The 13,357-nt window shown below is 37.6% G+C and overlaps 1 protein-coding gene across 1 annotated transcript in view; it reads right to left on the bottom strand.

The window, feature by feature from the left end:
* The window catches only part of lmcd1 (LIM and cysteine-rich domains 1), a 71,907-nt gene extending 58,550 nt beyond the window's left edge, over positions 1-13,357 (bottom strand). Inside the window, 1 exon segment of the mRNA XM_067416354.1 lies at positions 13,064-13,357. Within this exon segment, the coding sequence (XP_067272455.1) occupies positions 13,064-13,090 (27 nt within the window). The 5' untranslated portion in view covers positions 13,091-13,357.

Raw genomic sequence — 13,357 nt, 5'->3', positions numbered from 1 at the left:
TAGACTGAGAAAAGACAGAAAATTTATTTTTGTCTTATGGGGATGAAAGACTACAATTCCCAGAATGCTTCACTGCCCGGTGAAGCCATTCCCAAAGCCACCGCTACTGAATCACTGTGACTGAGTTGGAGAACAGACACTACAATTAAAAACTGAACGTGTCTGTTCAATATAATGAGTGAGTCGCTGCACGAGTGTCACAATACAAACGCTGGGCATCCGTGGCAGTGGGTCAGGCTGGTGCTGCTCTATGCACAATGGCAAATCTGCAGAAGGACTTGGATCAGGGTCTTTTCCCTGAGGCACGAAAGTGTAAACAAGGCTTGAGAGGGTGTTTTCTGTCAACTGGCTGTGCTCCAGACTAACCCCACATCACTTAGACATGTAACAAAAAAAAACAATTCCAGTTCTTCAAAGCTTCAAATGGATTTATTGTATTTTCATCTTAATTTGGTAATTATTTAAGTGAAAATATTTAGTGAAGGCTTCACTAAATATTGTTAACTTCATAAAATGCATTGATGAAGTTAACAACTGGATGTGCCAAAACTATCTTCAGTTAAACAAAGACCAAACTGAAACCACTACATCTGGAAACAAAGATGAAATTCTCAAGGTGAACGCATATCTTGAGGCAAAGGGTCTAATAACAAAAAAAAAACAAGTCAAGAATCTTGGTGTGATTTGAGTCATATCTGAGTTTCAGTAGTCATGTCAAAGCAATAATTACTGTAAATCAGCATACTGTAGTGATGGGACATCTGAAGCGAGGCTCCGGAGCTTGTGTCGAGCAAAAAGGGGCGTTCCAGATGAAGCCCCGATTCGAGGCTTGTATCGTTTCCGTGAAAATCACGTGACCATGACAAACGAGGCCTCGTTTTGTGTTGAATACGTCATTGCTTCATTCTGAGGATCGCTTTCGGATAAAAGTGGTTCGAAACCTCGCGGCTCTTGTGGGGTTTGCAGTAGGCATTTGCATTGGTGTTGAGGTGTTGGTTGTATGTAGTAGCGATATCATATATCATAGCTGTATTATATATTATATTACATTATACTTAGTTAAGTAGATTATTAGAGTAAATTATACATAGTTCAGTTACAGTAGATTATTAGAGTAAATTAGCCTAGTTGTAATACCTATACTACGTAATTATAATATATATATATATAATATATATATATATATATATATATATATATATATCCTATATTGTATGTGTGTGAGAGCAGACTATATATATATATATATATATATATATATATATATATATATATATATATATATATATATATATATATATATATATATAATGTATGTGAAATGTATGAGAATGTATGTGTGTGAGAGTACCAGAATGAATTATGGCTTGTACGGCGCCTCATATTTTAGTAGTAGGCCTAGTGTTATTATTATATATATTATTGCTATTATTATTATTAATAATATTATTATAAGACTAGACTGTATTAGGGAAATATTTTCCCATCCCTGTTGCAGTTTGCTGTTCCACAATTCCAGTCCCATAAGCACAGCACTCACAATAATTTATTTACAATCATTCTGGGCATTCACTGTCATCACTAACCCAAAGAACTACTGAATAGTTGAACACAAAGTTGTGTGTTTGTGTGAGTTGTGTGTGCATAGGTTAATACAGGCAGAGTAAAATACTTTATTAATACACAGGCAATAGAAAAAGGGTGTGCCCATACTATGACAATTTGGTTGCTCAGGATGAATAGATTTGTGTGCGATGCATTGCTTTGCACAGCAGGTGTCACTAGGGAGCACACTGTTTCATGAGGCTTCAGGTAAATGAACCTTTTGGTGAAGCAATGGGCTGGAAAGCCTCAGTGGTTCAGGAAGCCTCATTTGGCCATCACTAGCATACTGTAACATTTGATCCGCTGGAGAGGCGAGGTTGAGAACCCAAGTGCTGTTTATTGACATTTAACATGAATCAAAAGCAAAACATGGAACAAAAACTTGACTTGAATAAACTTGGCTTGACATAAACAGACTTTAACTAACACTCACCGACAGCGGGTTACACATGCAGTAACTTATAAATACTATGACAAACATGAGGGCTTAAATACACAAGGGCTAATGACAAAACGAGGGACACCTGTGAACAATGATAAACCCATAAACCAATTAAAACAAGACACAGGAACACGAGGCAGGAATGCATGAGGGCATGGAATCACATGACAATAGACCACATGACAACCAGGAAGTACATAGCAACATGACAGTGAACATGAAAACCTAAAAACATGAAACCAACACCAAAACACCCTGTGACAGATCCCCCCCTCTATGGGCGGCCCCTGACGGCCATACATAATCAAAACATCAAAAAAAGTCTTGGGGGGGCGGACTTGGGGGAGGGATGGTGAGAGCATGGGCGGACCTGGACCCTGCGGCGTGGGCGGACCTGGGGCAGTTCAAGGGACCATGGCGGTAGAGGCAGTTCAAGGGGCCATGGCGGTAGAGGCACAGTTCAGGGGGCCCCGGCGGCATGGCCTCGATGTGCCTCTTGCTGCTGACTTGGGCTGGAGCCAGAGAAGGCTCATGGGCTGGAGCATGGACGTCGCCTGGTGTGGCCGGAGATGTGGCAGACATGGCGTGAACAAATCCTGACATGACAGTCGGTGCTTGAACAAGCTCAGGTTTAGAGGGTGCTGTGGGGTAGTGGAGCTCATCCACCGTTCCCACAGTAAATGCTGAGCCACATAACAATAACGCAGTCTATAAACTGGGCCAGAGAACAATTTGTTCTTTCCCCAGGCATCCTTGAACGAAGAGGTTCAGTTAACCCGTTACAAAAAAATTCCTTTAAAGCCACATCATTAAAGTCCAAACAGTAAAAAAAAGCTCCAAAAACTTCTCCACATATTCCTCAATGGATTCATGGCCTTGGCGGAGATGCAGGAGGGCAACTGCGTCCATTTTTGGAGGTCAGTTATTCTGTATGTTGATATAAAGAATCATTAAAATCATTAACAGTAGGCGCTTTTGAGGAAATGGATATTCAGCAGGCTGAGCTTTATCATTTGTTCATCTAACAAATGATAAAGCTTGGCCTGCTGAATATCCATTTCCTCAAAAGCGCCTACTGTTAATGATATGATTTTAAATCATAACCTAGATGTGTTGTTTGACAGAAACCTGGCTAAAACCTGACGACTACATTACTTTAAATGAGTGCACCCCCCAAGATTATTGTTGTAAACACGAGCCACGTCTGAAAGGTAAAGGGGTAGATGTTGCTGTCATTTATAATAATATCTTCAGTATTACTCAGAAGTCTTAGACTGGATAAACCCAGCCTGATCTGCCAGCAATTTGATTCGCCCGGCAACTCAGTCTGGAAAACTGTACATTAATTTCTTCTGCTTCTGTTACACTTTTGCGGGAACCAATCACAGACTGGCTTATCCACCTGGCACACTATTGGCAGGTTTAACATGATGACGGATAGAGAAGCGATGGGTCGTTACACGTTGATCAAAGCTCTTGTTGTTTGATTTGTTGAAATACTATCTAATTGCATACGGAGTCATTTGAATTATGCTTGTCTATAATGCCTCTTGTGTAGTAGAAAATACAGAGGAGACTCCCCAGACCAATTTTAAATTTTAAATTGAGCTTAGTCTGGTGATAGTCAGACAATTCAAATATAATTATTTTAAAGTTGTGGTGCTTTATGTAACGCTATGTAGTGTAAATGATAAATTCTGTTAGACATTGTGCAGGCTTACAGACATACAATGCTGACTACTGTATGCTGGCCACCAGGGCACCATGCAGACTTTACCAAATAATTTGGTGATTTTCTATCAGAGTTATTACTGGCTGGCTGCAGATAAAGTCCTAATTGGGTGACTCTAATATCCACGTAGACAATGAAAAAGAATTGGGATTGTCATTTAGAGACATTCTAAACTCTATTGGAGTTAGGCAATACGTGTCAGGACTAACACATCGCCGTAATCATACTTTAGACTTAATATTGTCATATTGGAATAATATGTTGATATTGTTGAAATTCTACAGCAGAGCGATGACATCTCAGAACATTAACTAGTATCATGTATACTTAATTTAGCAAAGGCTACAAAGCCATCCCCTCGCTTCAAATATTGCAGGACAATCATCACTGTCACTAAAGACTGCGTTGTAAATAATGTTCCTCATCAGTTCCATATCCCAGATAGCTTAGAGGAATTTGATGTTGCAACAGAAACTATCGACTCTCTCTTTTCCAGCACTTTAGACACAGTTGCTCCTCTGCACTTAAAGAGATTAAAGAAAATAGTCCAACATGGTACACCGTGGTACAACTTAAAACAGCAGCCGTGAAAATGGAGTGCAGCTGGAAGCAAACAAAACTGGAGGTTTTTCTCATTTTGTGAAAAGAGAGCATAATTAAACACAGAAAGGCCCTTAAAACTGCTAGATCTGCTTATTTTTGACTCTCTTAGAAGAAAACAAACACAACCCTATGTATTTATTTGATACAGTAGCTAAATTAACAAGAAATAAAACTTACATTCTTATGTTTGCAAACAGCATAGTATTCATGACTTTATGAACTTCTTTGCATGAAAGATTGATAATATTAAGAAATAAATTATAACCATGCAGCCATCTACTACAGTATCACTTCAGACAGAGCATTGTAGTATCACTGAGGGGAAAATTCCACCCATTTCACTGCTACAGGAGAGGAAGAATTGGCTAAACTTTTTAAATCATCTAAATCAACAACATGTATGCTCGACCCTGGACCGACTAAGTGTTACTAAAAGAGATGCTTCCAGAAGATAGAACTTCTTATTAATATTATTAATTCATCTTTTTCATTGGGATTTGTACAGAAAACTTTTTAAGTTGGCTATTAATAAACCATTTGTTTAAAAAAACGCAACTTGATCCTACAGAATTAGTCAATTTCAGGCCAATCTCAACTCTACCCTTTCTGTCAAAAATAATAGAAAAGGCAGTCTCTTCACAACTATGCTCCTATTTTTTTTTTTTTTTTAAGAAAGAAATGGTCTCTGTGAGAATTTCCAGTCAGAATTTAGATCATGGTTGTATCTCTCTTTTAGTGTTATTGGATCTTAGTCCCGCATTTTATACTATCGACCACAACATTCTTCTGAATTCACGAAAATTATGTTGGGATTCGTGGAATTGTATTGACATGGTTTAAATCATACTTATCTGACCGATCAAAAGTTGTAGTATGGAGTACTGCAAGGCAATCCAAAAGGTTGGGTATTGCTGGCCTCTTATTTGAGGCCTCCATTCCCCTAGGGTTTAGAAGAGATAGCAAACTTGTCTGGGACCTAAGGTGCTAACTTGTACAGGCCTTTTCCCTGGACCAATTTCTCTGGGTCATATTGGTAGTAATTGTGCTTCACTCTCAGAGCTCTGAGTCTCATTTGCCCTGCACAAATTGAGGCTCAGATTGAATAAAGTAGGTATTCCCTCCCACTTTAGGCTGCTCCCTTAGTGCCTAAGCACTGCCAGGGCCGATGCCCGTAACATTCAGGAGTGGTAGGCCTCTGCTTAGTGCCTCCTCAATTGTCCAGTGGCGTTAGGTTTGTACTCCCTTTGCTTTAAGGGTCAAAAGTGCTTTTGCTGAGTACACTGCTCGCTGGCCAAGTAAATAAGTATTCCAGGCCTATTGGCTCTGTGTAAGCAGCCTGACTCTGAGGCTAAGTTCAGTTATAGACTTTCTACCAAGCAGTTGGCATTCAGCAGGCCTCCTTGAAGGTGATACCCCAGGTTGAGCTGGGTGCTTAGCACTGCTAGCTGATATTTCTGGCTCCCTTGGGGTTGCACAGATAGTTATTGTGTTGCAGGCTCCCCAGAAGCCTCCCTGATTCTAGCCCAGAGCCTGGTCAATAGTTACTCAGTTGAGATTAGTCAGTACTCCCCTTATTGACAGGGTTGTTATTTAGAGTACTTAGCTCTTCAAGTCTGGTCGGAAGGCTGAAGGACTCTTGTGAGACCTCCCTAATAGATCAGCTTTTAGAGCTGGAGGTACTCCTCTTATGTAGAGTGCCCAGCCTCCACAGTGCTTTGAAAATGAAGTGCTCTTTATATCCAGGATTCGGCTGAGTATCTCCCTTTGTTTGTAAGGGTTCAGGAAAGTGCTATGCTGAGTCTTCTCCAGAAGTAAGTTGTTTACTATCACTTCTGCTGTCCCTTTTATTGGACGCATCTTCTAGAGGCGAATAATGCAAAATATTATAGATCACAAAGAAGACCAAGTCAGCATCCCAAGTGGCACTGAGGACTGACATAATGTATTTCGTTCCCCAATAGCCTCATTAAACGCAGTGAAAGTTTCCTATTTAAAGGCAGTCTTAGGTTAGGTAGGTAACCTCTGTTCCCTCAGAAAAGGGAACGAGACATTGCATCTCGTAACCATGCCGGCTGGACAGTTGTCACATGCCTGTCCTGTCTTGTGTGCACATGTGGGTTTTGTCATGTCTCCGGTCTACTGTCAACCCCGCCCTTCTTGTTATCTTATTATTGGTTAATTTGCCCCACCTGTTCTCCCTCATTATCTGCCTTGTTGGTTCCCTTTATATCTCCTTGTGTTTGTCAGTCTGTGTTGGATCCTTGTGTAATGTCTGCGTCTTCCGTCCTCCCCGTGATTCTGTTGGTTTGTTTAAGTTTATATGTTATTATTCTATTATGCGTTTTTCCCCCTCGTGGGTTTTGTTTTGAGTTTGTTTTATTTGTTATAAATAAATATATTATTTTCTGCACTTGAGTCCTCGCACCATTTTCCCTTGTCTGTGACGTGACAGACAAGGGAAAATGGTGCGAGGACTCAAGTGCAGAAAATAATATATTTATTTATAACAAATAAAACAAACTCAAAACAAAACCCACGAGGGGGAAAAACACATAATAGAATAATAACATATAAACTTAAACAAACCAACAGAATCACGGGGAGGACGGAAGACGCAGACATTACACAAGGATCCAACACAGACTGACAAACACAAGGAAATATAAAGGGAACCAACAAGGCAGATAATGAGGGAGAACAGGTGGGGCAAATTAACCAATAATAAGATAACAAGAAGGGCGGGGTTGACAGTAGACCGGAGACATGACAAAACCCACATGTGCACACAAGACAGGACAGGCATGTGACAACAGTCCCTTCAGACGAGAAGAGGACGACATGTTCTCTAGGCGCCCCTTATTTACTTCCGGGTCACGCTACTAGCGGCTTTATAGGCTGTCGCTGACTAATACAATTGTCTTGATTTAATATGCGTTTCAGACACCATTCACGATGAGGCGTTCCTCAATAGCATATTACGACACAGTGTCTCATTCCTTACGTAACCTGATACGTTTTCAGTGGCATTGCACAGGTTGTAATTTTACATTAAACATCCAAAAGCTCTGATTTATCTTGTTTAATTTTTTTATTTCACAAAAGTTAGCTTTTTAACAGGGGTGGGCAGATTTTTTCATCCACTGTATTCAGTGAAGCTTATGCTTGCCAACCTTATTAAACAATGCTGTCACCCTTTAGTTACTGTTACCGACAAGCAATGGCGCTCTCACAGCACATACATTTTCACGTAGAGAAAATACATTGCGGAGCAAAGAGGATACAGACAATAGAGGTCGACCGATTCATCGGATTTGCCGATTAATCGGCACCGATAGCTGGTTGGTGGAACAATAGGATATCGGCAAAAATCAATACCGATAGTTTTTCCGGTTTGCGTCCGTTGCGGGAGCGGCTGAATAGGCTGCTGTCATTACAGCTCTGAGAAGGGTCTGCTGGTATTATATAGCGTGAGAACCGCCTCTAGAGGCCAAATAAAAAACTACCACTGTTTACATTAACACGTGAGGCTCCGCCCTTCACAGCTCACGCTGCACAGAGCGCGCTGACACATCTGATGCGCGTTTAAAACACCAACAGAGAAACGGTATGAATACAGAACACTTCAGTACATGTTGCCAAATCATTATAAAGTAATTGATTTGTTGACTAGATGCTTTAGCAGGGGAAGAACAGCAGTCTATGTACTTTGTCGTCAAGGCTGACAGGACGCTAATATTAGCAGCAACGGTTAGCTCAAGCATTTAAAACCATGTAACTGAGAAACTTTTTTTGATGTGAGAAACTGTATCATGCATCCGACAGAAATATAAACGCATTAGACGTCAATACATATGTTGTTATTTTGATAAGAAAACCGTTGTGTTCTAAAAAAGCGAACTGTTTGGATTTATATGAAATGATAACACTTAATATAATACAATAATATTCAATTTGTAACATTAAGTAAGGTTAATAAATGCTGTAGAAGTATTATTCATTGTTAGTTTTATCTGTTAACCTTTTTATGCTCTATGAACTAACATGAATGATTAAGGTAGAATTGTATTGCTCGAATATTAATACATGCTGTAAAATGTACATTACATAATGCATTTAGTTCATGTAAGCTAGCTAAATAAATACATCATTGTTAACAAATGGGATTTGCAGTCTGTTACCTGACATTTACACACATGTTTCTAGGTTATAGCTAAAGAAACATTTATTTGTAATATTTTAATGTTTTAGTTATTTTCTGTAAAAACACATTTTCATGGTTCAGTACTTTTTTTAATTTCTTGTAATAAAGGTCAGCACTGCTTTTTTACCTGTTATTTTATGTATTATTATTATATTTTAATCTAGTATCTTTTTAAAAACTATTGGTTGATTAATCGGTTATCGGCAAGCGAGGTCCAACCTAGCTATCGGTCTCGGTAAAATCCACTATCGGTCGACCTCTAACAGACAACACGCCGTCAGACAGAAGTCTCAACTTTCAAATATTTTTAGGAAATTTAAACAATAAATACCGTTTTGTGGCTCTTTAATGTGGTGACCGATATAGCGCCTCAGTGAACTGATAATCTCTTCCTTCTAGTTCATTTATAAGCATGAAATAAACATGAATGAACACTAAAATAAATGTTTTCCTGTTATTTTCCTGTTAACACTGTGAAACTATTTTGAAACAATCTGCATTGTAAACAGCGCTACACAAATAAAGGTGACTTGACTACCAATTCAGCAAACTAGCTAGCCAACAAAAAATTTAAATAAAATGAGGAAATAATCAAACAACAAGTTTAAAAAAAGACAATATACAAAACTCTGTTTGATGGTGAAAAGTATGGTTCATTTGGGCACCCTTCTGGGTGAATCATATAAAACCGTTCAAGAACATGCCATGAACAAAGTGCATAGCTTAAAACACAATCCATAACAACAAGCTGTCGACCATAATTCTCACTCAATACAGATGGCTTATCTTTCATCACAGAGCTTAATATGACAAAAATAACAGCCCACAGAGATAAACAGACCACAACAAAACATGCAACCATGGCGTTAAAGCCCTTTAAAATCTCCTGTAAATGACAGATATGTTTGAAGACGTGTTGTGAGCTGTGTGTTAGACCAATCAAAACATCACAAACTCACTCAAAAGATAAATCAACTGATCAGTCTGGCACCACATAGTGGTGGAAATGTACTTGGGGTGCAAGTCTGATCAGTTTATTTACCTTTTGAGAGAGTATGTGAGGTTAAGAAATAAGAAATATGGATAACTAGGAGTTTAACTTATATTAGTGTTAGATACTTTTGACAAAAGTAATATTAGCCATGTATTATCACTGCCATTTACAGTAGGTTGACTCTATTATGCTTTTCAAAATAGACAACACTGACTCTGAAATATATACTGAAATAAAAAATACAAACTTTACTAATGGATTATTTAATGTAGTAGCAATCATTAATTTTTGTATAAATATATGCTATTTATACAACTTTTTAAAAGATGATCTTTTATGCTTTTTACATTTTAGAGTGTAAAATTAATGTTTGAGCATTTTTGTCATCACCTGAATCCTTCTGATCAGTGTCTGCTGATTTCTCACAGAAAGAAAAATATTTAAACAAGAATGCATTTATTGAACATTCAAGCATGGAAACCTATTCTAGGAGACCAAAAAAACTAAATCAAGATTTTGTAAAAAGAGCATAATATGGCCTCTTTTAAATGTTGCTTGTGTGTTGGTGAAACATTATATATTGTATTTCAATTGAATAAAATGTAATATATTTTTGTTAAAAAAAATGTATGTAATAGTTTGTATTTTTAGGGGTAAATACAATATTTTATGGTACTCACTCAATTATGTTTATGCAGTAGTGTTAATAATTTTATAAAAATTGAGCATATACCTGAAAATTACATTTCATAAATATTGAATGTTTTGGAGCACAGACTTTGGTCTCTTTTTAAAGAAGGCACTAGAACTTAATGTTATAGAAATTTAAGTTTATTGATATAAAAAAACAAACAAAAAATATTTTAAATTAAATATATGTATAAAATATCTTTATGAAATATGTTTTCCAAAATATGTTTTACTCCAAAACTGTGGGAAAAATCAAAGCCATAAATCTAAATGAGTTCTGTCCCAAATTTGAGGTTGATATCTCAAAAAATGAGCTTTCAGTCAGATTTTATTTGGGTGTAGTACAGTGCAAATAATCTCTCATTCATTTCCAATGCGGTCACTTTTCAGCACAAAGACTACATGTGACTTTTTTTTCTTTCAGGACCATTTAATGGTTTCAAATCATGGCCAAGGTTTTTTTTTTTTTTTTTTGCTTTGTTCACATAGCAATTGCAATAATAATAATAATAATAATAATAATAATAATAATAATAATAATAATAATAATAATAATAATAAATAAATAACCAAAGAGGACCAGATAGTTACCAGAATCACCTGTATAACCGCAAACTTTGAAACATTCAAGGGCTTTTTACACTTGAAATCATTAAGTCTTGGTCATTCTACACCCCCCGGTCTCCTGGGATATCTTATTTCATGTTTCAAATCTGCTCAAACTTTACCCAGTGTTAACAATTAATCTAACAACATGTCACACTGTACGTTCCTAAACCCTGGATTACTACAAGATGTTCCCTGTGGGTATTTCCTTATCATTCAGGTGAGTGCTGTGTACCAGTCAGCCACAATGATCCAGGCATCTTTCTGTGCCTTCAACCACCACTAGACACAGGATCACATTCAAAGGAAAAAGGCACATTCACACCAAGGGTCATGACAATAAAGATAAGTTTTTAAATAATCATTCTAAATGTAAAAGACACCTCGTCTGTTACAATAATGGCAATAGGAACAATATCATTGGAATCAAAAAAAAAAAAATTTCAGCTAAAGAATGATAAAACAGACTGCGAATCTGAACCCATCCCACTATAATGAGCTCAATCATTTAAAGACATAACGGCAGCTGGCTTATAATAAACACAGTGATATTTTGCACAGGGTTACTTATTGTTATAGTTAGCATTCTCGGAGTGAACATGCCTAAAACGATTTCTTCTGGAGCTTTGTAGATCTACCTTTCTGAGATCCAAAAGAGAAATAAACATATTGCACTAGCTAATTGCTTTTTTGTGTCAATAAATGTAATTTTTTAGTTTCAGTATAAATGTTTTTCTTCAGACATCCATCTTTAAAAACTAAGTTTTAGCAGCTGCATCAAAAGTGGCCGCATGTGGTTTTCGGCCACAGAAAATCAGTAATTTACTCACGGAGCCACATTGAGATCCGCATATCTCTGGGATTAGACCATATAGGGGCTTAAAAATGAAGATGCCAAAAGAACAATTTAGTTAAGTACACGGATATTGCGATATCTTTTATACGTCTTGAGGCATGCACATTTTGGAGTCTTTTTTGGACTCTGGCATCCATTCAATTCAGTTGTTTTGATGATACATTTCAACATTAGTTGTTCCTCTTTAAAAGAAAAATGTATGAAAATGTGTCCACCTCCATTTCCCAGGTCTTCCTAGCCCCACCAGAGAGTAGAGGGTCATCACACTTTTTAATCACACAACTGCTGCCCTAGTTTAGCTCTGGTATTAAAAAGGATGATACAGTATATCCCAGTCATTCATGATGTACCTAATGCCATTCATGTACGTATTCATGTATCCCAGGCCAACCAACACTGGCTAGTGTTCAATAAATGTTCCTCATAGTGGTAGAGTAGGCTATTGTCTGTATATAGCACTTGTACATCAAACATGTGTGATTGATTTGACAGAGCCACTCAATCTCTAAAGCTGTTTCTAAGGGTTCAACATTTTGGCTGCGACTGGCACAACAATTACGCAAGAAGTGCCACAAAGATCCAAACCTATTCATAACTATGTTTAAAAACCTTAAAATGTATTCAGTTACAATTCATTTCAATAACAGTTTTATTCATTTTCCCATCTATCTTTGTGAGAATAACTTTCTGGATTAGGCCTACCTAAACATTCACCGTGAAATAAGAAATGAATCTTTCGACAGAATATGACTTTTAAATACTGAGAATATGTTGCATTTGATATACTGGCATAATATTGCCTGACAATTAATTCCTGAAATGAACAACTGTTCATTGCCAAATGAAGTGAGAGAGGGAGATCAGCATGTGTTATGATTAATCACTCCTAGTTGATCTTGGACCTCAGCTCCAGGGTTGCCAGCCGCCTCGCTTTAGCAAGGACGCTCCGTTTGGGGGCAAAATGACTTCCAAAAACACGTCTAGGCTACATTTCCTAATGCCAAACTATGTGTAAATGAATTCCTATGTAAACTTAACAACCGGCGCACTTATTGTTTTCTTATGGCTGAACACGGGAAATCAAAAAAAGCCTCCATCCGTTTGACACTTTGTCAGTGTATGGAGGCCAAAACAAACAATAATTACTGCGCAAACGCCTAGCCCGTTTCTGTTCACTTTAACAGTTTATAAACGGAAAGCTCAAGTTTTAAAAGTGGTGTTAGCAATACAACTATGAATTCATCAATGAAAAGAAACACTATTTTGTACAGTTAAACCCTCAACGCGCATTCGCGAGTTGAATTGTTTAAGAGTGAGGTCAGATAATAACTTACCTTTTGATCACTCGCGATCATATCCATTGTGGTAGAAAAGCAAGTCTGTTTCCTAAAGTTCTCTCGAGTAGAGCAGAGTTCAGTTTGGAGTGGTGTGTGTGTGTGTCTGAGGATGATATTGCGCTGGAAACGCTGGTGTGTTTGACTAACTGAGAGCCTGTGTTTGACTGACCGTTTCCTTCGAGCAGGAATGAGACATTACATCACCCGTGAATGTGAGATTAGACAAAAGTAATTGCGTCTAAAATGTTAACTCTGTGTTAACTTTTTAGTTTACAGAGCTGTTAAGCTTAT

Source organism: Pseudorasbora parva, chromosome 14 (genome assembly GCF_024679245.1).
Source record: "Pseudorasbora parva isolate DD20220531a chromosome 14, ASM2467924v1, whole genome shotgun sequence".
NCBI classification, from domain to species: domain Eukaryota; kingdom Metazoa; phylum Chordata; class Actinopteri; order Cypriniformes; family Gobionidae; genus Pseudorasbora; species Pseudorasbora parva.
The sequence above is the reverse complement of the archived record's forward strand: the minus strand, read 5'-3'. Positions and strand labels throughout refer to the sequence as shown.